Consider the following 24,983-nt stretch of genomic DNA (forward strand, 5'->3'; position numbering starts at 1 on the left):
TGAATTTGTGCTTGTGAAGCCGTAATTGAAAAACATGCAAATGTCAAATAGGAAAATTACCCTCTGACCCTTTGTTTTTCTTTGACTGACAATGTTGGTGTGCGTGAAGATAATTCTTGCTATTCAGTTTCCGAGCAAACATGTAAAATTGTAGCTTTGAACGACAATCAGAGGCTGTGAAGTGAATGATGACACCACTGGGAAATAAAATAAAAAGCCAGAGCCACTTTAAAAGTAGATGGACCGACAATCAGGGGCGTTTTGATTAAAAAAGATTCATTAGAAGTCTCTTTTGAACTGCAGTGTGATGTCCACTGCCCGGTTAGTGGTATTTATGTGGTCTCCTCGACAAACAACGCGGGCAACAAAGAAATAGAAAGCTCAATCTGTGGGTTTGTTCTACAATTCACAAACATCATTGTTAAAGGGAAATAAGCCGTCGTCGGCGTTGTTAGCACAAGTCTATTTTCCTTTCTTAACAAAGTCCAACATTTTGCACGGAAATGAACCTTACGACCCAAACAGAGCATGGAAATGAACATACAATGAACGACACCTGTTCTAAGGTTTATGGAAATGCGGTGACGGAAGTAGAAACTAAACCGGGAAAAGTTCAATGTCAGAGAAACATCCAAATGCCAAAAAAAAACAAAGCGGTTTACTTGCCATTGTCATAAATTTTCTCGATTTTAATCACTGATTTAATGAAGGATCGGAAAAGCTCAACATTTAACAAAACTCAACATTTAAAAAAAAAACCCTGTTTTGTTGGTTCAGAGCCAACTTAATTTCCCATAAAGATACGTTGGCTCAAAGCCTAAAAAGTTCAATGCGAGTTTCTCATTGCATTCATTAACTCCTCAAATCAAGTCGATAGATCGCCTCCAGTAGATTAAATGTGACAATAATACGTATCGTGGAACCAAAAACTAGATTCATTAACTTATTCATGTAAACGTCCCTGCATATTTCTTCCTCCAAAAAAAATTCCCTCCAAATACTGTGCATGTTTAAGGTCACCAATACAAGACTTGCTTAAGGTGAAATCGAGGAAGACCTCAAGTCGATAGATAATACTTGCATGTGTTTACAGAGTATTTTCGTTAGTTGGCGAAGAGAAAAGGAGTCCATTATCCCTTCGCTCTTGACGAAAGGCTAACACTCGAAACGTCAGCCTTAGAACTCTACGGTGGCCAAATTACATCATCAACTCAGTTGATAAAACCTAATTATCTTATAATATCTTCCACTGACGTAACACCACAGTTTCTTCAGAAACCTACCCCCTTTATTCATTATCCACGTAGTTAACACAGCTTACATCAACAAGTGGTGCAAATCATTTTCTGAAAGGAATGGGGAGAGGGTGAACATTCGAATTTTTTTGGTTCGGATTGATTTTTTACGATATTTTCTGAGAAACTGTTTCGCCTTATTCGATGGCTCCTTATTTTATTGGTTAATAATATAGCATTCTCTATAAAAAGCAAACAGCCCATTCCTAATCCTCTATTGAGCCGATGAGGATAGTGGCTAGTCATACAAGGCTGCATGAAGCTCTGCAACTCGCTTCAAGAATGGAATGTGATTGGCTTGTAACTTGAGGTGATTGCTGACTTCCTGCCATTGGAGACCGCGGGCGTTAATACAAGTCTTGAATAAGAAAAACAGTCTGTTTTTAGTGCGAGTAGGGGTAACAAAATTGCCAGCTAAATATGAAAGGTCAAACAAACGCGCAAAAACCGCGGTGAAGACGCTGCAATAAACGTTTAGGTATGCACGTGTTGAGTAACTTTTCCATACAGTTTCCAAATGTTGGTTAATAAGTAAAATACGTGAAACCTAGGCCTTCGATTACGTTTGGCTTAAATTGGCGTCAAGGTCTTACTCTTCTCAACTACAACATGACTAGAAGAGATCTGAGCATGATATTGCGATTCGTTTTAATATGGGGCTCCGCTAGGTCACTGTAGCGGAGACATGGAACAAATTGTTATAACCTTATTAAATACCTACCTTAAAATGAACGCTGTCCAAAATGAGTCCTGTATCATCATGGAAACTCACGGCTATTGTTTCCATCCAAGCATTGTCTGTGTTACGCGGATCATCCACATATCCTTTGTAAACCTACGGAGACGGGTCAATCGAGTATCACAGCAAACAGTCGAGTTGTAAAACACAAGTATTCCAATAATAACTCTAAATCTCATTTTCAAACACACGGTTTAACGACAACTTAAGTGTAGCTCAGGTTTGACTCCAGCCACCGCAGTTTACATTATGCTGGTTGTACTGTGGATCCTGCATTGCATATCTCTTATCCGGACAGAGAAGACGATGACAGATTTTTATATAATTCCCATGAAAAAATTCAGTCACTAAGATTCAAGCAATTTGAAAAAGAATCTGGTTGCCTTCTATACTGTCCTCGACCTGTTTGATTCAAGGCTTTTTAAATTGTAAGAACACCTCAGTGGGACCAACAAGAGTAGATCAAAGCGAAGGCGTGATAGGTAAATTAGATCCACTTACCGGAATACCGTTGGAAAAAAGTTGCTCAAGACGTTCAGACATTAGTTGCTTTTCGTCTTCACTCGCACTTGGAGAACAGAGAGCCTCAGCGGAAAATTCATTACGAAGGTAGGTTGGAAACGTCTCTTCGGCCTCAACAGTTCCCTGTAAAATACATTCATCCGTGAGAAGTACGGTCTATGAAGAAGTGGGTCCTCAGTAAAGCGGGACTTAAAAAATTCGCGTTAAATTAGCATGATACTACAGAGACAGAGGAGATAAGAAGGGGTTTTGATACAATAAAAGCCAGTTACGGGCAGTCTACCGCCGCCTATAAGATCTCTGTAAGACCTCCATGAGACGACCGTCTGTTTATGCAGCGAACAGATGTCGTGTTTTGTTTTCGCCCTTGGGTTTCTCAGACGTGGCCCATTTTATCTCCGATGGGAAAGGAATGGAATAGATCAAATCATGATGAGAAAAAGGGGCAGGCAGAGAATTTGCCGTAATTACGAACCCCTGGTAACGCCCATTCCAAGGTGTCGCGTAATTGAATTGCGACAAATTCCATAACACATTTGCCGAAACGTTCAACAACTGCTCCATCTTGAGTCCTCTTCCACCTATTAGGAAACAAAAAAAGGTTAAGAATTTCAGTGTTTAGTTTATACAGAAACATACAGACTCAGCTTCAGAACAGTCAGACAATTATTCTAATAATTAATTATACAATAATTAATCAATTATTGGCAATCAGCGATCAATGAAGGCAGTAGAATGACTAAAAATTCTGGAACGAAATCTTTGTATTCAGCACCTTCAGCGATAGCAAGCATGTCCTTGTGAAGATATTACGTGAGCCTGACGAGACAGAATTTCGCATAGTTCAGGTATCTGTCGGGCAGTACATTACTTCCCTCACTAAAAATAGAAAAGTTATTCCGTATGACAACTTTAAAAATGCATCGGAGAGTTAATGCAATTTTATCCGCAGGTTATGATAAAATTTGTTTTCATTACTTCTCTAAGCAAAGGCTTAAAAACAAATGTGAATATGTAAGACCTTACAAAGCTTTGCCTTTCTTCTACAAAGTATTCATTACCCGAATATTAAAGAACAGTGACAAGGGATGAATTTTACCTGGTAATAACTGGGTCAGCAAAATGATTTGGTCCCCAGCGGCCAAGAAGACCTCTCGCGGCAATTCCCGTTCGACCCATTGGATTTCTAGCAAAGACAGTTGGTATTCAAAAGAAAATTCGACGTCAATTTGCCCAAAGCCATAAACTGTTGCATAAAGCGCAACATTTAGCACAGAACTTTCAATACAAAAGAATATGGTATTTAGGGGCTTAAACGAAGATTGTTATGTGGCCGGTTCAATTCAAGGAAATGTCTAAAAGGAGAACACAACAGGAAACCTCTATGACCCACCGTGGAATACCGTTGACAACTTCGTAAATTTTCATGTAGCTTCTTCGATCAACTCCTTTTCCAACGTCATTGAAATTCAGCTCTACATGTTGATAGGCAGGTCTAAAAGATCACAAAAAGTAATCAGGTTTGTAGGATCAGATGTGAAATGCAAGTTTCTTTTAGCTTCAACATACAGAGAAGTTCCATCATAACCAGTCCGCTCATGGATCTTTTTCTCTTATCTTCCAAAGAGCAAGTGCAGAATGACCATGTTGTTCAAGTTCTCGCGCGCTCCCTTCGCACTTGGTCGCTTGTCAACCATAGAGAAACGAAACTGCTGTAAACAGACCAGTCATTACAGACGCATGTTGTTTTAAAGATACTAAGCATTCTCTATATTGACCACTTTTGATAGCGAAGTACATGTTAGATGTATTTATGTATTTTTTCCCCGCTGACGAACAGTTTTCGTTTTACTAGAAGAGATATAACCAGAACTAATTTAAATCCTCCAAAACTCCAATTGTTTAGGGGATCGCAAAAGTCAAGCGCTCGACTTCAAGTTGTTGTGACCTTTTCACATATAACAGCCAATGTTGCCATATGGACCAGAAGCTGGCTGTGCAAGGAAGCGGAATTCAAGTATTTCCTTTAACTTACTCCAAAAGATCAACGTCGGCCCACTCCGGAGTTTGAATCACATCAAGCGCAGTGTACACTGGCGGAGCATAGCCTGGGAACGGCATCTAAATGAAAATCACTTCAACTTAAACTCTCTTTGAATTATACCATTATCTTTGCACCATTATACTTGCAACATTGTATTCAGGTTTAGTAGCATGCTTTATCATGGTACAAATAAAATTACTTATCATTGGTCAGTTGGCTTGTAAGGTTCAAAACTTCAATGAGAAGAGCAATAGCTCGTCTCCTACGTGCATTTCTTAACCATCCCCGGCAAAATAAAAACATGCAATCACCAAATTTTTTGTGTCCTGAGAACTAGAACTAGGCAACTCATATTTTACATTCTGTTTGGAACTCAACAGCGCTCACAGAGTGTCAGACTGAAGTTGAGGCGAGGAGCCGTTAGACACGTTAATTACATCTAGAAAAAGCTAGTGGAAAGTTTTTCCATCTTTTTTCAGAGCAAAAATAAAAACAAAAACAACTGCGTTACCTGCCAATCAACAAGGAAGTCTGGTACTGGGTAACGTTGTTGGTCGCTCAATGGATAAGGTGATTGCCTCGCTTTCACGTGCAGTCCCAGTTCTCTGGCTGCTGCGAACGCATCTCTGTATAGTACGTTATCAGGAAGTGTATTTGACCGCTTGCGGGTTTTGCCTTTAGCGGCGGCTTGTGCTAAAAATTAAATCAGACTGAGTAGCTCAAATGTTCTCTGATTGTTCACTTCCTGGGATTCAAAACCAATTTATCCAATGGCTGACTTCTCTTGGAAAGCTGCCCAATGGGTAGCCGGTAATTTTAACTACCGGCTATGGTTTAAAAACCATAATATTAAATTTGACCGTAAGTTAATCTGTGGTGTATTTCAATAATTTCACATGAAAAGTTCTGAGACGAGATCACAACAACCTCTGCTAGTGAACTATATGTTAGCTAAGCTGTTGTAGAATTCCAGCGAATTTTAATTTAAAACCACTGTATTGATATCACATGTAGCAAAGCTTTTCTACTGTAATGAAAAGCGATAAATAAATAGAAAATAACTAAGTGCTTCCAGAACATACCTTGAGTTTGGACTGTTCCCTCACTGTCTGCACGTTTCAGCGGCATCCGAGATGAAACTTGCGCGAAAGGAACATGCGCTTCCATTTTTCCTTTTTCCGCTTTTCCGCCACTGCCCTTAGACACCTCATCCAGCGAAGGTAAAGTGACACTTCTTTTAAATTTACGGATTGCTTTCTCAAGGCTGCTCCGGTGCCAGTTGCTTTTTGATAATTGACGGTACCAAGATGGATAAGGATTGCTGTTTGGAAGTTTATGTCTGAAGTACATAGGTGTAGGACGGAGACTTGAGCTTGCTTGCTGTCGGTGTACATACGCTGGGACACTCATCATACGGCTGAACATTCTTTTAGGGCCAACTCTGGGTGAAAATTCATCCTGATCCCTGTACTCAATGTTCAACGAGCTGGTCTCCGACATGGCATCTTCACGCTCCTCCGCAGGGGAGGACAGAGGACCATTAACGTTCGCAAGCATATCCAGAATTTGTATAGTGTACTCTTCCATTCTTGTTAAGCGTTCGTCGATGCTCGTGACTTTTTTTGAAATTTGTTGGACTTTTGTTTCATTTTCCCGGGTTGTCTCTCTCATGTGATTATTGATGGATTCAACCCTGAGCGATAAACATTAAGAACGATAAGAATGAACCATTTTTGATCCAAGATCCAATTTTTGGATCGGAAAAGTGACAAGAAATCATGGCCGAACGGTAGAAAAATCTGACTACGAAATGAGCAACAAGAAATCAAACAGGACTTAGAGTAATAAGGCAAGATATACTGTCAGGCACAGTTACCTAAATCCAATGACTCTCACTCTTTCTTCTGGTGTAGCATGGAACAGCGTGTCCTTTTGCTGTAAATAGCTTTCAGCGCATTGTTCTTCAAACAACATCAGTTTATGTACATCTTGCCTCTCCAGAAAAAGCTCTACAATATGGAAACAAGACGAAACGGCGAGAGTTAAAGGAAACAAATCATGTTCGTAAAAGAAGGAGTAAGTAGTGGTCTACTTCTAACAGGGTGCTTTTCCAATGAGTGGCGTCTAACCAAATAACGAGGTAATCATAATAACCGATGAGAACTTTATACTTAAGGGGGCTAAAATGTGGGAAAATGCAAATAACCAAAAAGAAAGTTTTTTATAGCTTTTTTTAGAAAAACAGTTGTATCCAGAGTCACTAAGGCGCCTTCCTCAATCATAAATTGTCATGCAAGTTTGGCCAGGTTTTGGAGGATTGTGTATTACACATTGTACTGGAAGTCGCTGGTAAGGGGCTCCTTTCAACCTCAACTCCATCGAGATAATTCTCTCCTCTTCTCTCCAGCTTTTTCTTCTTCTTCCGTGAATGTTATCTATAAATCTCTTTACACTAAGCAAGACATTCTTTCTATGTTTGGTTACTCACTTAGTTTTTTGTCTGCCCTTTTCCGTTTCAATTTGCTTTTCTTGACACAACACCGCGGTCTACAGCAAGCTTTGTAAATGAGATACAGATGATTGATGATAATAAACGGAGGCACCAACACGGGTCTATGCGTATACTCCATGATCAGCTGATACCGCTGGAATTTCCAGATCTGGTTTGAGTTGGCTTGAACATAGGAAAACGTGTTGCTAACAAAACAAATAAGATTTACAACCATAGTAGATGAAAGTCACTTCCATTTCGAAACATTCCCATAAAAACACATCGTTAAAGAATTAAAATGCCCGCGTTAGTTTAATCGATTGCGGTCTATCATTCTTACTTAAAATATCGCGAAGATAAAATTAGTGAAACGCTAGGTGGATGTACCTATAAATTGTAATCACCTTGCTCAAGAGTTTTCTATGGGTAAATTTCAATACACTGAGCGGATAGGGATAGTGTATGCAGTGGTCAGTTGAAGAATATTCAGGACCCTGTCTACTGAACGCTTGAAAGATAATGATCATAAAATATAGGCAATCAGAAAAATGTTGAACCACGTAGAAAAGTAGGTAACATGAAGCAAATTGTTTAAAGAAAGACAAAAATTTCAAGTAAAAATTCCATGTTGACCGCCACATTTCGACTAGTTACATTTGTACAATTCCTAGTACAACTCTGTCATGATATTGGTTTGTTATCCACAGCCGAGACGGTCACTTTACAAGATGCGTAATCTCAGCCATTCTTTACAATCTAACGCTTCGAGCCAGCTCTCAGGCTACTTAAAATGATAGCACATAACATCAGCAGGTTAGGACACACAGAGGTAGGACACACTTGGACTCTATGTGGTTAATAGTACCCCACCTCAAAAAGTACCAATGAGCCCCTGTTTCTGTGACTTACTTGAAAATGGCAATGAGGAGATTGAGCAGTAGAATATTGGCGACCAACAGATACAGCGCCATAATAACAGTGACGAGCGTTCCACCAAATTCATCAAAACGAGGTGTGTTGAACGCTGTGCTGTTTTGACCCTCTACAAAAACAAAAACAAAAAGGAAATACAATGAAAAGTAACACACGACGACCGCCTTAATTACCAGTAGCTGATGAAATCTGTTGAAAGATGACGGGGCAAGTATGTAGACCAGCTTTCCAGAAAAGTACAACAACTTGTACACCAATAGGTACGAAACAAATCTTTTCAAAGCTTGTCAACCGGCACTGAACACTCACGTTGAAGACGGAACCAATTGTTTTTTAGTTCAGGGCTAATCTCACCTCGATGATCGGCAATAAACATCAAAGGACTTCCCACAATTGTGGTATTACAGAGATGGCAAACAAATAACTCTCAAAAATTGGGTTTACAATCGCTGCATAGTAATAAGCGTTTTGGCCTTGCTCTCTCAGCTGGTAGTAGAACCCATCTAGTATCTAGGGGCATGGGTTTGAATCCCGTCAAGTCAATGTTTTTCAGGCTTCTTTTTTTTTGCAATTCATAAAATCGCACTCCACCTGCGAGGATCATTCCCTTGCTTGGTTTTTCATCTGACATCTGTTTTTCTTCTGCGTCATTTGTTTTAATAGGAAATACAAACAAAGGTAACATACCATGGCTGGTATCTTCGATGAACAGTTCGCCATAGACTTGGAAGTAAGGTCTGAAGAAAACTTTGGGAATGAGGTTCCAAGAACCCGATTCGTAGGGAAACAAGATGGCTTGTTGCGCCACACCATACGCCATCAGGAACACCACCATGATAAGCAGAAAATACGTCATGTCGATTGTCTGAACAAAAACAAAACCATTGGTTTAGTCAAGTTGTAGTCAGCCCGCCATTATAGGGAACTAACACTGGCAAGTTACTTCAGATGTCATTCCAAATAGTGAGAAGTTTTTTTTTTTTTCATCCGTGGTTTAAGTAATTTCAGTATTACTGAGAGCACCCTTATTCTTCATATCAGTGTTGGAAAATGATGAAAATACTGTGCAAGGCAGAGATTGTTTCCATCATAGGTTCTAAGTTCTCGTATTCACATAATAGTGATGTGCTTCTCGGTAGCTCTGAATCTCACTCTTCCTCCAAGCTTGTCAATACCCAATATATTTATTCATTTGTTATTCAACCATGCCATATTTGATTTGTACTATATGCTTGTACTTATTACAATGGCTTACCTGTAGACTTGCTAAAATTGCCAAGTACACCCCACAATAAGTAATTTACTTTTTTAATATCCTAAAACAATTTTTTAATTTTCCTTTTTTCAATACAGCCTAAGAGCCGCACATGTACCATTGAGTTATGCGTACCATTCGACCAATCATGACGACGTACGGTCCCAGCACTTTGCTAAACGAGAAAATGTCGAGAACCCGGATGATCCACAACATGATGTCGAGGCAGTAAAGAATGTGACCTATTTTGAGAGTTTCTGGGTTCAAGCGAAAACCAGCAGCAACAAAGAATAACAGAATGGCACAACCGTCACACAAATTCCATTTGCAGGAACCCCATTCTTTAAATTTCTTGAGTAGACTCTTAGACTCCGAATGAAGCACCTGTTGATGATTAAAGGAAAGAAAGATGTGAGTAAATCACCCTTTAAGAACGGTGTCAAATTGGCTGCTTGCCCGCTTTTTGAAATGTTAGGAAAAATCTTCGATATAATTTAGTGTCAACAGTTATAAGGGATTGCTTTGGTTTAACATTGTAACTTCCTCCAGTGAAAGATGAACCTTCTAAAATCTGCCGCACTCTCAATGCGTGGCTTCGTAGCCCAAATGTGTTCAGGACTCTTTTCTGCAATTGTTTAAATTGTGGTTCACCAGCGGGGATCATTTCTTTGTTTGATAAATTAACTAAGAGTGATAAATTACCCAAGCCCAATATGGCTGGCCTAAAGAAAATTTTCTAGGAAAAGAAAAGTTTTTGTAGATCTATGAGTGCTATAATATAAACCTAAAAAATGATCACGCGAGGAACTTTCAAAAGAGGCGGAACACCGAACAATGCAAACATGTCAAACGTTGGATGTAATGGGGAAATAAATGAAAAAGGTTACATTTGTACAAACCTGTCTAACTTCCTCTGTAAACAATGTAAATACAAATATGATGAGGATGATTTCTTGGGGAGGGGGGGTCACAGGAAGACGAACTAAAATAACGTAACAGAACAAAATCAGGAACATGAAGTAGACAATCTGCAACAAGAAAATAACGCGTGCAATTAGCGTACATGAAGATATACAGTCGCCTCCTTCCCTCCCCCATGAAAAAAGTACTAGTCAGTCAAGATAACTTGGTTCGATCAACTGAGCCGATGAAGTAAATTGGCCACCGCTAAGAGAACATTCGCTCTGACAAAGGGCTAACGCTTTAAACGTAAGCTTCAGAATCTCTTTACAGTGGCCAATTTACATTATCATGTCTCTTGATAAAACCAAATTATCTCGTAATTCCCCCCAACCGACGCAGCACCACAGTTTCTTAAGAACCGGTCCTTACCCTACCCCCTTCAAACGTAAATTGATTAATTAAAGAATCGTTTTCAGAGACGAAGGAGAGAGAGTTTTGACCTTCACAACCCTCGTCTGAGCTTTTTATGCAACAAGCCGTACACGATGTATGATGCATCCAAACAACAACCCCGAAGACAAAGAGGGAAGGCAATGCGTAAGAAAAGCTCCGACCCCTTGTCGGCCACCATGTTGTCCTCCCGAGAAAGCAAACTATATAACCCGGTGGTACAGGATCAAAGCTTAATTATTCTACCTCTTATTGTTTGGCAAATTTCAAAGTAAACTACGCACCACATTTCCCCAAAATTTGGTGATGGGCGCCCGATAAAAATCGAACAGCTTCCGTCCTAAACTGGGATCTACCATAGGACTCTCAGACGCATCCATCCATCGCTTTTTCACACTCAGAGAGTCCGTGCTTTCTGTACGGCTGGAGGGCGAGAATGATCTATTTAACGGGAATTACAAGAATTGTCCATGTAAGTTTGATGAGCAGTGCCCTTTTATTTCTGTGTATCACTAAACTAAGTTTAAATGGAAGTTATCTCAATTACAATTAATTTGCCCACATGTATCGAACTTACTGCAAACACTTGTATGGTCATTAGATTCTCAAGGTAAACGAAAGATAACAATGAATGAAAATAGTAACGCCTCTGAAACATTTTTCCTTTTTTTTTTTTAACGCAAGAATTGTGTGAATCAGGAATTCAAAAGAAATAAAACAACCCATATGTCAATAACACAATTGTTCGACGGTGGGTTAAGTTACCAGCGCATGAAACAAAGTGACACTGGAAACCATGCGACACAATGTCAATACTCGGAAAAAAACTTGCTCGCTACCAGCTAAATAGACACCTTAGCTGCAAGCAAATTACGAAAAAGACTAAAAGATGTTAATAATTCAAACGCCATGCGGGAATCACTATTATAACAAACCCAGCAAGCAGACAATAAAGTGGAAGAACATTTTCACAGCCGACTGAATTACAATATGATTCCTATTCGAAGTGTTTTGTCCTTCATTGTCGCGGCTGTTTTTGTCCTCGCGGATACCAAAGCTAAGGAAGTTTCGGTAGTGTGGTCTAGAGAGGGCGAATACTTTGCTAATGGAAACAAAGCGCTGATTCTTAATGCGGGGGATAAGCTTGCAATCATCTGCCCTAACAGTGATGTCTCGAATGGACGAATGCCTCCCGATATTATGTTCGAGAATGTGTGGCGAGTTGGCTCAGCAGGATATAATCTCTGTGACGCGTCAGTAGATGGCAAGCTTCTGCTCAAATGCAAAGATCCTGAGCAAATCAAGAAGGTTGTTTTAGACGAGCTCTATGCGCAACTCGGAAGAACATATTATCTAATTTCGACCTCAAACGGACTTTTGTCTTCCCTTGACAACAAAAAAGGAGGGCATTGTGAGACGCAAAATTTGAAATTGATTGTGTACGTTCAGTGAATTATTGTCGGATGAAAGTATACAAAGCTCAAGAGGAAGTAACCATGACCTTATTGTACATCCAAGTCATGATGAATAACGGATTTCTGTCAATCTTCTCTTTAACAGTATGCTAATGACGATCATGGGAACACGGAGAAAATTAGACAGCGAACTGCATGTAGAAAACATGGAAGCGTTTCTCCATTATTATCAAGATTTTCTTGTGTCTAGAGCAGAAGATCGGGACCTGTTACTTCTGCAAACAAGCCGTAGTAAGGCGAGATTCATTCTCGATTAGATATAAAACGGGACAAGTGACATCATCACAGATTTGCTGCCTTTAAATGAATGTATTCTCATGTAGCACGTTAGTGTGATAAAATTCATTGAATTGACAAACTCAAAATATAGAATGATATTCATAATGATTTAATTTAACATGAAGAGACCACTTCCCCAATGGGGCTTTTCACGGCTAAAATAAACAAACTGAAACAAACATTGTCAATAAACATAGCGCTGAAAATCCCAACTTGCCACAGACATACCAGTTGACTGTATATAAAGTGTAGCCAAGGATTTGAACGCAGGGTGGAGGACTTGAACCCGGGACCTCAGACTAGTCCTTTACGTATTACTTTTGACATTTAAGCGAAAATCGTTCCATTTCGTAATCCCCTATAAAGCTATTATCAGATATTATTGTTGATTTCAGAGACCCCAGGAAGGCACTATGATGACACTATTACCACCAAACAAGATGGCCTCCTTTTGTAAACAAAGAGACAAAAGAAAGAAACGAAATTATTTAAGAGGAGAATTTCCATGACAGTGTTTACCTGAGATGTACTTGTGAATCTGTTTTGGAGAAGCGTGCTGCGGTGTCTCCGTTAGATTTTTCTTCATTCCCAGTCTCCTCTTCGCCTTTCTCGGTTTGCCCTTGTTCGTGTTCTTCGAATGTGACTGGCATTTGACACAGTTCTTTCTTACTTTTAAACTCTAAGAATGCAATTGTAGGTGGAATCAGGACGCCCAGAACGGTCTGCAAGTAAAAAAAACTGCACTTTCAACATATAAAGACTCAAAATCTACAAACTTGAACCACAGTGACCCATTTTCTCAAATATTCTTTACATAGCTAGTATAGCAAGATCCTACAATAAGCGCTCTCTTTGTGATTGGTCTAAGAAACTCGCGCCAACTTCTAGCGCCTCATGCAGTTTTTCCAATGAGGTCTCGTTTGTTCTTTGCAACATTTTCCTTGGTTCTGATTGACCTCTATGATTAGCTTAGTTTTAAGTTTACGAGACTTAATCTAAATACCCTTTGCCATCATCCTGTGGTTACTTATCAAAATTAAAATTAAAAGAATAGAGCAATTTCAATTGAGTGTCGAAAGTAATCCGAGATTGCAATGGTTTTGCTTTACTTCGCTCTGTGATTGGGTCAGAATATTCGCACCACTTTCTCCACCAATCAGATACAAAACTAAAACCAATCACGACTAGGTGGTTCGCGTTTTCCCGCGCTTTATGCAATTTGGTTGTTTTTATGTTGAGTTCTAACAGGCTCTGAAAGGTATTTTCCAGTTTCTTCTTATCAGCTGTTATAATTTCTTTGGTTTTACGACGTTAAATGGAAAAGCATTCTTCAACAAGTTTTTTTGGACTATATTTATTTAATTGGCAATTCCATTCGCCCTTGTATACAGGGATTAGACCTATTTGGGTTAGGATAGCTCGTTGTCCATCTATCATCTCAAAGTTAACTTATATACATGCAATGATATTTTATGATAAGTATGGCTTTGGTTAAACAGTTAGAGAACCTTGCTAATAACACTGGCTTTATCGCAGTCATAAAAGAAGGATGGTACCGTATAACAACTTCTACCTTGACTGAACACCATTCGCTCATTTTCATGGCTCCCATCCAGATCTCAGTTAGCAGGGTTTGACAACATGGGTGAGCAACGAACTCCTCGTGCCCTGTAGCAACAGCAAGTGACAGACAGCACTGGTCTCCCCAGTTGTCCAAGTTGTAAGTCAACAACTGCTGTGCCACGTCTTCATTTGAGCGATAACACTCATCAAGTAAACCCAAAGCAATACCCAGAAACTCACTAAAAAAAAGCATGATCAGCCATAAGATTATGAGCACAAGATATCTATCTATTCATCACTGAACAGTTACGAGTTTACCGTTTTCTCCTTTAAACTAATCACTAGACAGATGAAGTTTTTAAGGCCCGATTTACGATATCAGTAATAGGGGAACATCGCTAAGCACGGAAAATTACTAACTTTGGTTTTCATGTTCAAATCTCTCCAATCTAAGGACAAAAACGCATGACTAAGAATATAACATTAAGTCTTTATTCATGTAGTCTATGTAAAGGAAAATATATTGATTTAAGTTCGAATTGGAAAAATTAGGTTTTGTTTAGTTTGGTCATAAGAACTCATTCAAAATAGTCCATGGGTGTTTCAGTCTCTCTCAAAGTCATACTAAAGCATTATCATTGATGGTTTACTTAAAAAGCATGGACACATACCGTGAATGAGTTTCGAGTTCCTCTGTTATATCTGCCTTCAATTCCTCTTTTGCCATCTCCTCTGCGAGAGCCTTAAATAATTTGCCTGCCACAAGGGCCTTGGCAAGGTTCTCATCACCTCTTTCCCATAAAAATAGTGCCATTTTGTGGAGATTAGAGAGTACTGCCCATATTAAGAGCTCGTTGTACGGTAACTTGAACCCTGCGCCAAAGTAGCTTTCGTCTGCGGTTGACATAAACATTTTCATATTCGCCATTCCTATACCCTGGAAAATAAGACAATTTTGAGTATTAGTTCAAGGCCTGGGAAAAATAACCCAAGAGTTTATCCAATGTCAAGCGTCAGTGATAAAGGTGTGTGTAAGCTAACGGAAGTTTACTGAAGTCGTCTACTTTCCAACTCATGATGAGTACGAAGTTTATCTGGTCAAGGGCCAGACACGTATACACCAAGGCGCGTGACTTTAAGAGGGCCACTGGAAGCTGATTGCCATAAGCGTGCTGGCCTCGAGATCCGTTTTAACCGGACGTACTTCAACTTCAAAGGTTTGTAGGCTTACTTGTTGAATGTACACAATGAAATCAATTTAGGGTTTTCTCGACTTCGAAGAAGTCTTTACCAAAAAAGAAATCCGTGTTTTGAGGATGGATGCGACGAACCTGATTGAAATTCTATAATTTGCAGTTTAAATACGTCTACCTTCTTGATCGATCCATATTCTTTGTGATGGTGAACAAAGCTGATTCCCAACAGCCGTTCAGTGACACTTGCTAAGTCTCCCAGTTTGAAGGATTTAAGAGCCTGCAGTACAGTAAAGATCAGTATAATCGTGAATTGCAAAACTCATCAGAGATTTCATGAGAATGTTTAACCGCAAAAACGTGAGGAAATTTTAAAGCACCCTGTGATACCTTTTTCCCTCCAAAGAGTCGATAAAGTGTGAAGCTCTTTGTTGCCCTCTGTTGAATAAAAAAAGATGGATCCCCGATCAAATCAAGGCATTCGATAATCAGCCAAAAACAACTTATGTCTCATGATGTGGAAATTCAACAAATATAATACAAGAGTGCAAGAAATTAACGTACAACTCTGTAAAGTTCCTCCAGACGGCGAGCAGTGAGGAACGACGACATACTAACACCATTCTCCAAGAGAAGATCAACGAAGTCAACACGGTCCTTCACCAAAGCCTCAAACATGGCGCTCTCCAATACCGAAATCTGACGGAATGCAGAAAAACAAATTGTCACCGATGAGGAATTTTTAACTGTAGCCACAAAAACTTTGGCAATCATAGCCATAACAAAGATCCTGAGTTAGAATGGAGAGCTCGTTGGCGATGTTAATTTTGTAAATTCACCACAAGATTCTTCAATAAAATTACTAAATAGCTGTAAAGATAACTCTTGCAAGAACACTGGAAAACTGAGGGAGTTGTCCTAACGTAAACAAACTAAGGTTTACCAACGAGCTCATGGGAATCAGGCGGGTGAGGATGAGGTGAGAGAGTATCGTTTAAAGCGTTTAAAGTCCCTAATGGTTTCAACAGGATGCACAAGAGATTTTCTTCAAACCTCCCATTTACGATCCTCCTTGAAGATTTCGCACTTAGCGATGTCAGCTCTGTTCCATATAAGAGCCAGACTCAGCTGGTGGGACGGCGAAGCACTGTGACCTTGAAAGTGAATGTAATGGATTAGACTTGCCAAGATCATCTGTAGAGGAAGCTTTTATTCACAGCTAAACAATCAAAAGATGCAAGTAGTCTATCGCAGTGGCGATGAAATCATAATTCGGTTGAGGCAACCACGAATTAACTTATGAAATCTAAATTAGAAAAAACTCTAATTGTGGGTAGACGAATCAAATATATGTCAGCCCTCGTAAGTCAGATTCACCGTAAACATTCAACTATTTTCTTCAGTTTACCATCTCCGAGAGAATTTCCCACTAGATGATGATATATTCATTAGGTGGCTAGTCCTGAGATTCTTGCTTTATATCAAAACGAAGGCCCCTTAAAATGGATGATTTCCTGATTCTCATTGCATTTTTTTTCACAGTTCAATCTAAAAGAGGAAAATAGGCATGGATCTACCTATGACGAATTACCGTTTAAAAGTGCTCTCAAAATTGCTCGGTCAATATCCATCCCATCTTCGTTCACACTGAAAATTGTGATCTAAAAAAGATCGTTAGTAGATGAAAATGAGGTAATCGGGGGATCAGGAACTGATTTGATGCCAGTAAGAAGACCACAGCAACTACAGACGGTGGAATGTCAGGCCAGCTCTCAGCTACACGTTAGGATTCTGGTCGCGATTTTACTTTTCACCTTTGAGCCTCAGCGATCTGATGTCAAAATCTAAAACTTCTCAGAAACCTTAACTATAGTCTCTGGTATTCTCACTTAGTTATGACCTCTGCACATAACAGGTAGGGGAATGGGGCCAATGGGGAAAAAGAACTGGATAAGAAAAATTAAGCAAAAACGGACATACGTATCTCTTGTTTCCTACACATCTCAGGACATTTTCGTAGATCTTCAGACATTCTTCCTCGTCACATTCAGGGAAAGCTTTTTCTATTTTGACAAACAGTTGATGATGTTCCACAACATCCACCATTTCCTGAAGGTCTCCATCACTGTGAAAAAAAGTCAAGACTGCTAACTTTATACTGCATTTACTTGATAGAAGAGCAGATTAAAAAGGGGAAAAGACATATAGTCGCTAACAGCAACATTTCAAGCGTGTTTCACTCTTCCACTAATTAGATTTATTCGCGTAAGTGTTCTCCCATATTTTTCCCTCTTGCAAACGTTTCATCAAATGTCACTTGTTGGTTAGTGGGAAGCATATCCAACTTTTTCTTATCACCCCACGAGTCTCCTTAAAAAACTCTCCCAACACCTTGAGTAAAACGACGTCACTTTTGTGAACATTATGTCATCCCCTATATAATTGAAAGTCAAGTTCGTGTGTCCTTAATTGACAATGTCTAATCCCTGCTCCACGATGGTCCTATAAAACTGATTACAGCATTACTATAGAGAAATCAATCGAGAGTCGAGAGCTATCCATATTACTGGTTTGCTGAACTTTACTCTTTGATTAGTCTAGAAAACTCGCGCCACTTCAAGTCTATCAGATACGAGCTAAACCCGATTGCAACTTGTTCACCAGTAACTTTTTCCGCGATTGAGCCAAATTATCGAATTAAAGCTCCATGCTTTATCCGTGTCTGTTCTGACTAGAGTTCGATTACTTAATTTGGTGCTGGCTCTACAGCTCTCAGTGGGAAACCGTTCTCTATGTTGTTTATAATTGGGTGACTTAAAAGGTAACATTCTTAACTTTGTTCACAAACGGCTGCGTTCGTTTGTTCAGTGTAGCCCATAGTAAACCTAAACATTCACTCACCAGCTACTCTGAGAAATGAAGCGATGAGCATACGCTAAGATGTCTGCCGCCCTGCCACTTCCTTCGGCAACAACCACTGGTACAGCAGGACTCCTTCCAACAGATTCTAAGACTGTGCGAATGGTGTTGGGGCCTCCCTCTAGAACGAGCAGTACCACAGGTACACCATGCGTTCGCTCTATGAACAGAAAAAAACATTCCAGAAATAAGTTTGTCTGGAACTATTGACAGGAATAACGCTTGTTAACTCTTAGATCCCTAAGAATAATTAGCATCTAATTTCTCTTTACAATATTACCTCTGAATCACACATTAAAAGAATACAGGAAACGATCACCAGCAAAAGAAGCTCCTGATTGTTGAACAATTTCCCTTTTTGAGCATCTCAGGAAATGTATAGAGAACGATATGGAAAATATCCACTCCGATGTTAGGGTGTAAAGGGTTAAGGATTTCTATTATACGGGCGTCGTTAATGTATTCTGCCTTCAAAATTTTTTTCGGTTTTTTATTCGACGATCAAATGAGATACAAAGTCTTCTCCAGCCCATTTTCACCATTTGGCAGGTTTTTTTTAGCAAAAAAATAAGGCTCCGGGATCAGAGTCTAGTGCAAGCGAAGAAGAATAAATTGTATTTACAACAGCTGAAAAACACTATGTAATTAAAGTCCCCTCGCTTTGCATGCTACTGTAGCTTAAGATCAATATTTGTTATAGTTCACTTAGGAGTAACCTTGATAAGCGATATCCCTTCACTAATCTGAATCTTAACCATCTCGTCGCTTTAGCAATAGGGACCGCGAGTAAAAAAGGGAGAAGACGGCAGCGAGAACGCTGAGAAACAAAAAGTTTCATGAGCAGGACAATAGCTCTGAACGTACACTAAAAAAACTTATTTAATTTCCTAACTGTCCCATACAAAACAAAGAGAGATCACCAAATTTCGAGTGGTCTGGGAACGAGAATACCCGACGGAAAATTAATCACTCTTGTGTTTGGGATTCAATGTTGCCTGTCTTCATTATGCATGAGATGAGATCTAGTGCTGTGAGAAAAAGGTAAACAGAAAGATAAATTCCCAAAATTTTAAAGGCAATTTTAAGTACAATTTTTAACTCGATATTTTTCATAAGCGTAACAGTCGTGACTGCCTAAGATCCCAAATCTATCATGGAACGTCCCACATATACAATAGAATTGGGGCAAGGATTGACGACGACCAAAACACTTATGAACAGCAAAATGACAATAATTCGTTTTTTACCACATGATTTCTCCATCTGTTTTCGTGAGATACAGTTCTCAAGACTTGCACGAAAAGAAATCTCTCCTCCAAATTTATTGATCGTGCCATCATCAACTAAAATAAAATGTGTGTGGTTGTTATCCAGGCATGCGCCTTGTGACATCTTACTGGATGTCATCTGATAAGACACCACATCCTGAAAAAAAAAGTTTCAAGATCGTTGAATAATGAGCAGAGCTTCTATTGATTGAAATCATATGAGTCAAGGAGATGACTAATAGAAAGTTCATCTGTAATAAGCAGAGGACCAAGAGGAAATTTGAGAACTCACCCTGACAACTCTTTCGACATCGCTAATCGTGATAAACATGACATTAACCTACTCTCATTTAAAATGAATTAACCTTTTTTTGGAAACTTTAGAAATTTATAATTTCCTACCCTCCCGCCAAATTATCATTATTATTATTACTATTATCATTAGCATTATTACTATTATCATTAGCATTATTATTCCTGGAGCTCTGATAGTTTTCTTATTAACGTTTTCTAGCATTTTTAGTTCGGTTAGCGATACACTGGGGATGAAGGAAAGTCGATGAAAAGTTCCCACGAAAAGGGCTCAATTGGATTTGGATCAATGTCAGTAACGGAGCAACTTTGCTCCTAACCCTCTCCTAACCCAACAATAACCCTTGCTTGATGTCACTTGACTTTTGCTGGGTTAGGGGAGGGGTAGGTGCACAGTTGCCCAGATAGCGACATTAATCCAAAGACTTTCGAATATTGCTTCGCTAAATTGTTAGCTAAGAATCCACCTGATTACCGACGAGAATTTTTCTGTGATCCACAATTCCCCAGGTCGCTATGCCAATCAAATGAACTTGCTGGGTATTGTCCTTCAGTTGAGCACCACGTGACATAACTGTGTGACCTCGCACAGCCTCCCCAACGTGACGCATCACACCTGTGTTCGTGCCACCTGTCATGATCCAGGCTCCTGTGGTTTGCGCGGCCTGTGAAGACAAGGCAAAAATACCAACTGAAATGAAAGTAAAACACTGGAAAACACCTGGGTGTTATATTTTTTCTCGGCATGCTCGGTCTCGTCACTACTAAAACATGCCGCGATTCAATTTATAGTTTTTCCCTCCCTGCTATCAGTTTCACTGAAAGGTTTGGATGTTTAACCAAAGCAACAAAGAAAACTCTGACGAATTGAGTCGCTGTTCAGCGGGTCGACTCCAAAAAGTCTCTGTTTCAAACTCAGATTGCAGAGTAGAAATTGAGAGTTTTTAGGGTTCTTTTTCGTTTGCTACAGATACAGAATATATCAAAACATCTCTTGTGTAAACGAATCAGTTCTCAATGTACCTTAAGAAGGCCTTGTCGCAGCACTTGCTTCAGCCTCGGATGAAGCACAAAATTCTTTGCGCCCCCAGTCACTGAGATAAGAAGCTTGGGAAGCTCCAGCTTCCATTCCTTACAGAGAAGGCGCAAAGCCATTTCAGGATCTGTGTCCTGAGATACACGGATATACTGGTCAAAGAAAAGACAAAAGAAAAGAGAATGTTATAAATTAGTAGAAGGTAATTTAGTGTTAACAACTGGGTTGAAAACGTAAATTAGCCACCGTAAAGAGTAAAAAAGCTGACGTTTCGAGCGTTAGCCCTTCGTCAGAGCGATTAGGGGTTTATCCCTCTAATCGCTCTGACGAAGGGCTAACGCTCGAAACGTCAGCTTTTTTACTCTTTACGGTGGCTAATTTACGTTTTCAACCCAGTTGTTAACACTAAATTACCTTCTATACTCTCCCACCGACGCAGCACCACAGTTTCTTTAGAAACTTACCCCTTTATAAATTAGTAGGCAGGACGCTCGTTAGATATGTACCTAATATATGCGCCTAGTTCGTGAATGATGACCATGCGGCTTATCCTGCCCGGCAGTCTTTTTTCCGCTTTCTTTAACCAAATCAGAATGATCACATGCTTACTAGGAGTGCAAATCACGCAAAATCATGAAGGGAGAAAAACACAGCTCTTTCTTAGTTCATACTGCCCGCCCATGGCCGTAAGCAGGTTGTTTGCAGCTCAGTTGATAGCGCATCCAACTGCGACATCGTAACTAGCTTAGAGTTCAGGTCTTCTCCAGGAAATCAAAGTTTTTCTTTGTCTAAATTTTCTTTTTCCATATTGTCCTTTACAAACTTTCCAAAATAGTAAGATTGCAGTGAGAATGAAGCTTTCAACCACTGTTAAAATTTTTTTTTTTTTGAAATTGCAAGATTTCGCTGGTCTACGGCGTCACCAGGGACGTAGCGAATAATTAACATCTTCATCTATTTTTTGGAAAAAAGAAATTACCAGTATAAAAATGTTCCTCACTGGCGGGCTGCAATTGTAGAAATTCCTTAAAAGAAACTCGAAAATACTTAGGCCTCGAAGTGGTTCAAATCCTGCGATTTCTTTAATCGCAGCTCCCGCGAAAAATAATTCATTTACTTGAAAATAATCCTCAGGTCGAAATAGGATTTATTTAATATAATCGCTAATGAAAAGACGACGTTTGTAAGATCAAATGTTTCCTTACCTTGGCTCGGCTGACTTGTCCGGCTCCTTGAAATTCTAGTTCTCCATAGGCATTGGTTGGTTTGGTGATAGTATGTTTAGATACCTGCCATTTGTCTCCTGCTTTACCAGTCGACAGCAATGCTTCACCGTTATGGTGCTGCTTCAAGCGCCCACAACAGCATCTGGATGAGAAGCCGAAGAAAACGAGTGAGATCAATAGAGGACAGCGGCAGCTAGCCTAATGCATGGTCAGCGGCAGCTAGCCTAATGTATGGTAAGCACGCTGGACGTTATAAAAGTTACCGAATTCCGCAATAGATTACCGATTGTAAAATAACTTTGGACCGTTTGTAGCCGGTAAAACTCTTAAGAGCTTCTTTATTTGGTGATTATTTCATCACCTCTCATTTGACTGAGAGGAGATGTTGCAAGGAGAAATTAGAAGCTGGTCACTGTTATGGGTCAAAGCGTGAAGGTCATGGGAATAAGAAGCGGGGCATCGGGGCCTATTAGAAACCGCAGAACCGTAGAAAATTATCATTCAAAACCGAAAAACCCCCAAAATATTCGACTGCAAAACTGTCCAAACCGGTACATTTTCAGATCCCAGTTATTAAAAGAAGCGTGAAACCCCTAGGGATCCCTACGATATTTCAATTGGTTTGTCACGTATTCCTCTCAATAATCAGTGGAGGCGCCTAATTGCCGCTCAGATCGAAGAGAAACCGGAACCTAAATAGGACAAATAGGAAAAACCGAAAACCGCATCGGATATCAAATCCGAAAACCCGTTAGAGTTTTCCGCGAAAGCCGAAAACCACATGCTGAAACACGATAAATCCGCAAACTTTAATAAACTCCAAAACCTAAAAACGGAAGTTTTTTAGCACAAAAACCAATCCAAAAAATCCAAAACCGCGAAACCGAAAATCCCAATGGCCCCCTTCAATAAGGAAAACGATCACAAACTAAAGAAGCTAGCACTTAATATTGTCAAACAAATTCTCCTTGTCAACATCCCAGGAAAGGTATAGTAAACAGTATGCAGAATATGCGCAATGATGTTTAGGTGTAAAGGCTTGATTATATCTGCATGCGTGACACCTGAATACGCACGACTGTTCTCCTCTAGAGCGGTTTTCAGCGTTTGATTGTCACCATGCAAGTGAATTATTACAAAAGAATGCGTCATGGCGGGAGAAAGCGGAGTGCAAACAGACACAATAGGATCGAGTTCTCTAACCCGCTAAGCCTTAAAATCAATATGCAAGTTTTCCATACTGTTCTCTATTCTAAAGAGCATTTAGCTACAAATTGAGAGCTTCTAGAGTTTTGGATAATTTCTTTTATTCTCTTTGCCTTAATGTTTGATTTAGGGGTGATATTGTGGGGAGAAATGAGGTGCTTATCACTCTTTGGGGTCTCATCTTCGACTTCCGTTCCTACAAGTCTTGTTGCTACAATGGATTTAAAATTCTGACCGATCTGATAATTTCTCAGTTAGTATTTTTCTGTTGCATTTAACCTGTGCTTACCTATAATCATTTTGAGTGGACGGAATAAACCAATGGCAGGTTCTTTTCCTGAAAGTTCTGTAAATCCATGATGCTTTGGCTTCTGGTGTGTTTGACTACAAGACGTGGTAAGAAATATTAGTCGACTGGCCACACACATACACAAATAACAATATCTTGTTTCAATAGAATATTAAAATGCACTTTCAACTTAAGCTTATTCGAGGAAATTGTCACTCGACGCGCCTACCTCTGGAGGAAATTTTTAGACAGATTAATTTTGTTACCACCTGTTAAAATTATTCTTCTACATCCACCTACCGGCTTTCCGTCGATGTTTTCATTCTCGTCGTCCGAACTGATGAGGTTACTCCTGCTTGAATTAACCTCTTTCATCTTCGACGACGTCAAATGTCGTGATTACGGCTAACAATTAAAATTCACGAAAACGAAAAGTTAGAAGCCGTAAGGTGAGATGTTTTCATTGATTTCCCCAAACCACAAGTCACTCACTGCCAAGGATCTTCCATGAAAAGAACTGAATTGGAATTCTTGAATCACTCGGAATACGGAATTTCGCACCAGGTGACAGCTTTGCATCACACTTAAGGAATCACTGACAACTGATCTAAAGTCATTAATTTGAAGCTTCCTACGACAGTTCCAGTTTCAAAATTAAATTATTCATTATGACATTCTTGCTCTTATCCGTCGCAAAGTTCACAGCACAGGTGGTGAAGTTCCTAAAGTAGGTTTACCTTTGGCTGATGTGTGTGTTTGCAAAACACTGTTGCATGACTCGAGAAGCACGTGCTTTTTTTACGTATTGACGTGTCAATTATTTATAACGTGGCTATTGTGTGACACGGTCTGACACACTTGAAAGATCCCAAGATACTCTGATCATCGTTCAAAAGGCGAGCGACGTAAGAGTCTAAGAGCAACGGGGAATTTATCAAACGCAACAGAATGGGAGCAAAAAAACAAAAAAAAACAAAGAAAACAATACAATGAGACGACTGTGAAGAGACCTGTCCGGGGAGGATTATACATTTGGTTTATTGACAAAGCCTTGAGGTCAGGATGGAAACGGTGGCCTAAACATTATTTGGAGTCAGACTAGAGACAAAATTGCCTTCGCTTCGTCTTTGTCAAACTACACTAAAGAATTTGTTTTGTTTCTAAGACTTAACACGGTAGTATTTGTGCGACTCCATGAACCGTGTGGCGTACGATTACCTCTGTGGAAGATTTGACCTCGTGTAAATCAAGGGTGCATCAAAATTATGAATATGAAAGGTAATCAAAGAAAATAATCCAATGAATACCATCACATGATCTAAAAGGAGACAAAAAAACATCTAGTCGAATGAGGTCTTCTGATTAAAAAAGTTGCCCGTTAACTTTTTTCGCTTTCCAAAAAGAAAAAAAAGAAGTATAGTCTAGAAGTCGCTAACAGTTGTCGTTTAAGCAGCGAGAAAGCCGAAAATCCAAGGTGGGAAAGTTAGGCCTGTATTGCCCAGTAGAGTAGCCAATCAGACCATAGAATTCACTTCATCTTAACCACTCGAGGAATCTTCTTAATAATCTAATAAGCTATGCACTA

At 39.6% G+C, this 24,983-nt stretch overlaps 2 protein-coding genes across 3 annotated transcripts; one reads left to right on the top strand and one right to left on the bottom strand.

The window, feature by feature from the left end:
* Positions 1 to 666: 666 nt before the first annotated feature.
* On the bottom strand, positions 667 to 24,378 carry LOC113672926 (transient receptor potential cation channel subfamily M member-like 2). 2 transcript variants are annotated; one of them, XM_089204950.1, is made up of 33 exons: positions 24,136 to 24,378; positions 23,699 to 23,803; positions 23,399 to 23,493; positions 21,883 to 22,045; positions 20,665 to 20,829; positions 20,109 to 20,306; positions 19,309 to 19,486; positions 18,044 to 18,221; positions 17,123 to 17,267; positions 16,734 to 16,803; positions 16,196 to 16,296; positions 15,707 to 15,841; positions 15,533 to 15,580; positions 15,321 to 15,422; positions 14,621 to 14,886; positions 13,960 to 14,188; positions 12,906 to 13,108; positions 10,917 to 11,073; positions 10,179 to 10,307; positions 9,415 to 9,663; positions 8,712 to 8,889; positions 8,001 to 8,133; positions 7,089 to 7,297; positions 6,477 to 6,609; positions 5,683 to 6,293; positions 5,112 to 5,293; positions 4,592 to 4,677; positions 3,950 to 4,051; positions 3,656 to 3,742; positions 3,032 to 3,137; positions 2,536 to 2,679; positions 2,017 to 2,130; positions 667 to 1,653 (listed from the first exon to the last, which is right to left on the bottom strand). In XM_089204950.1, the coding sequence occupies exons 2-33, from the start codon at positions 23,771 to 23,773 to the stop codon at positions 1,534 to 1,536; spliced, it is 5,091 nt and encodes a 1,696-aa protein (XP_089061076.1). In that variant the 5' UTR covers positions 23,774 to 23,803; positions 24,136 to 24,378; the 3' UTR covers positions 667 to 1,533. The 2 variants fall into 2 exon arrangements, with proteins under 2 accessions (XP_089061076.1, XP_089061075.1); XM_089204949.1 differs by having other exon boundaries at positions 23,891 to 24,173.
* On the top strand, positions 11,500 to 12,565 carry LOC149046858 (ephrin-B2a-like). The gene has a single exon (XM_089204954.1). It carries the CDS (start codon positions 11,623 to 11,625, stop codon positions 12,082 to 12,084), a length of 462 nt encoding a protein of 153 aa, XP_089061080.1. The 5' UTR covers positions 11,500 to 11,622; the 3' UTR covers positions 12,085 to 12,565.
* Positions 24,379 to 24,983: the final 605 nt, after the last annotated feature.

The sequence above is a fragment of the Pocillopora damicornis genome, chromosome 4 (genome assembly GCF_964200805.1).
Source record: "Pocillopora damicornis chromosome 4, jaPocDami1.2, whole genome shotgun sequence".
NCBI classification, from domain to species: Eukaryota; Metazoa; Cnidaria; class Anthozoa; order Scleractinia; family Pocilloporidae; genus Pocillopora; species Pocillopora damicornis.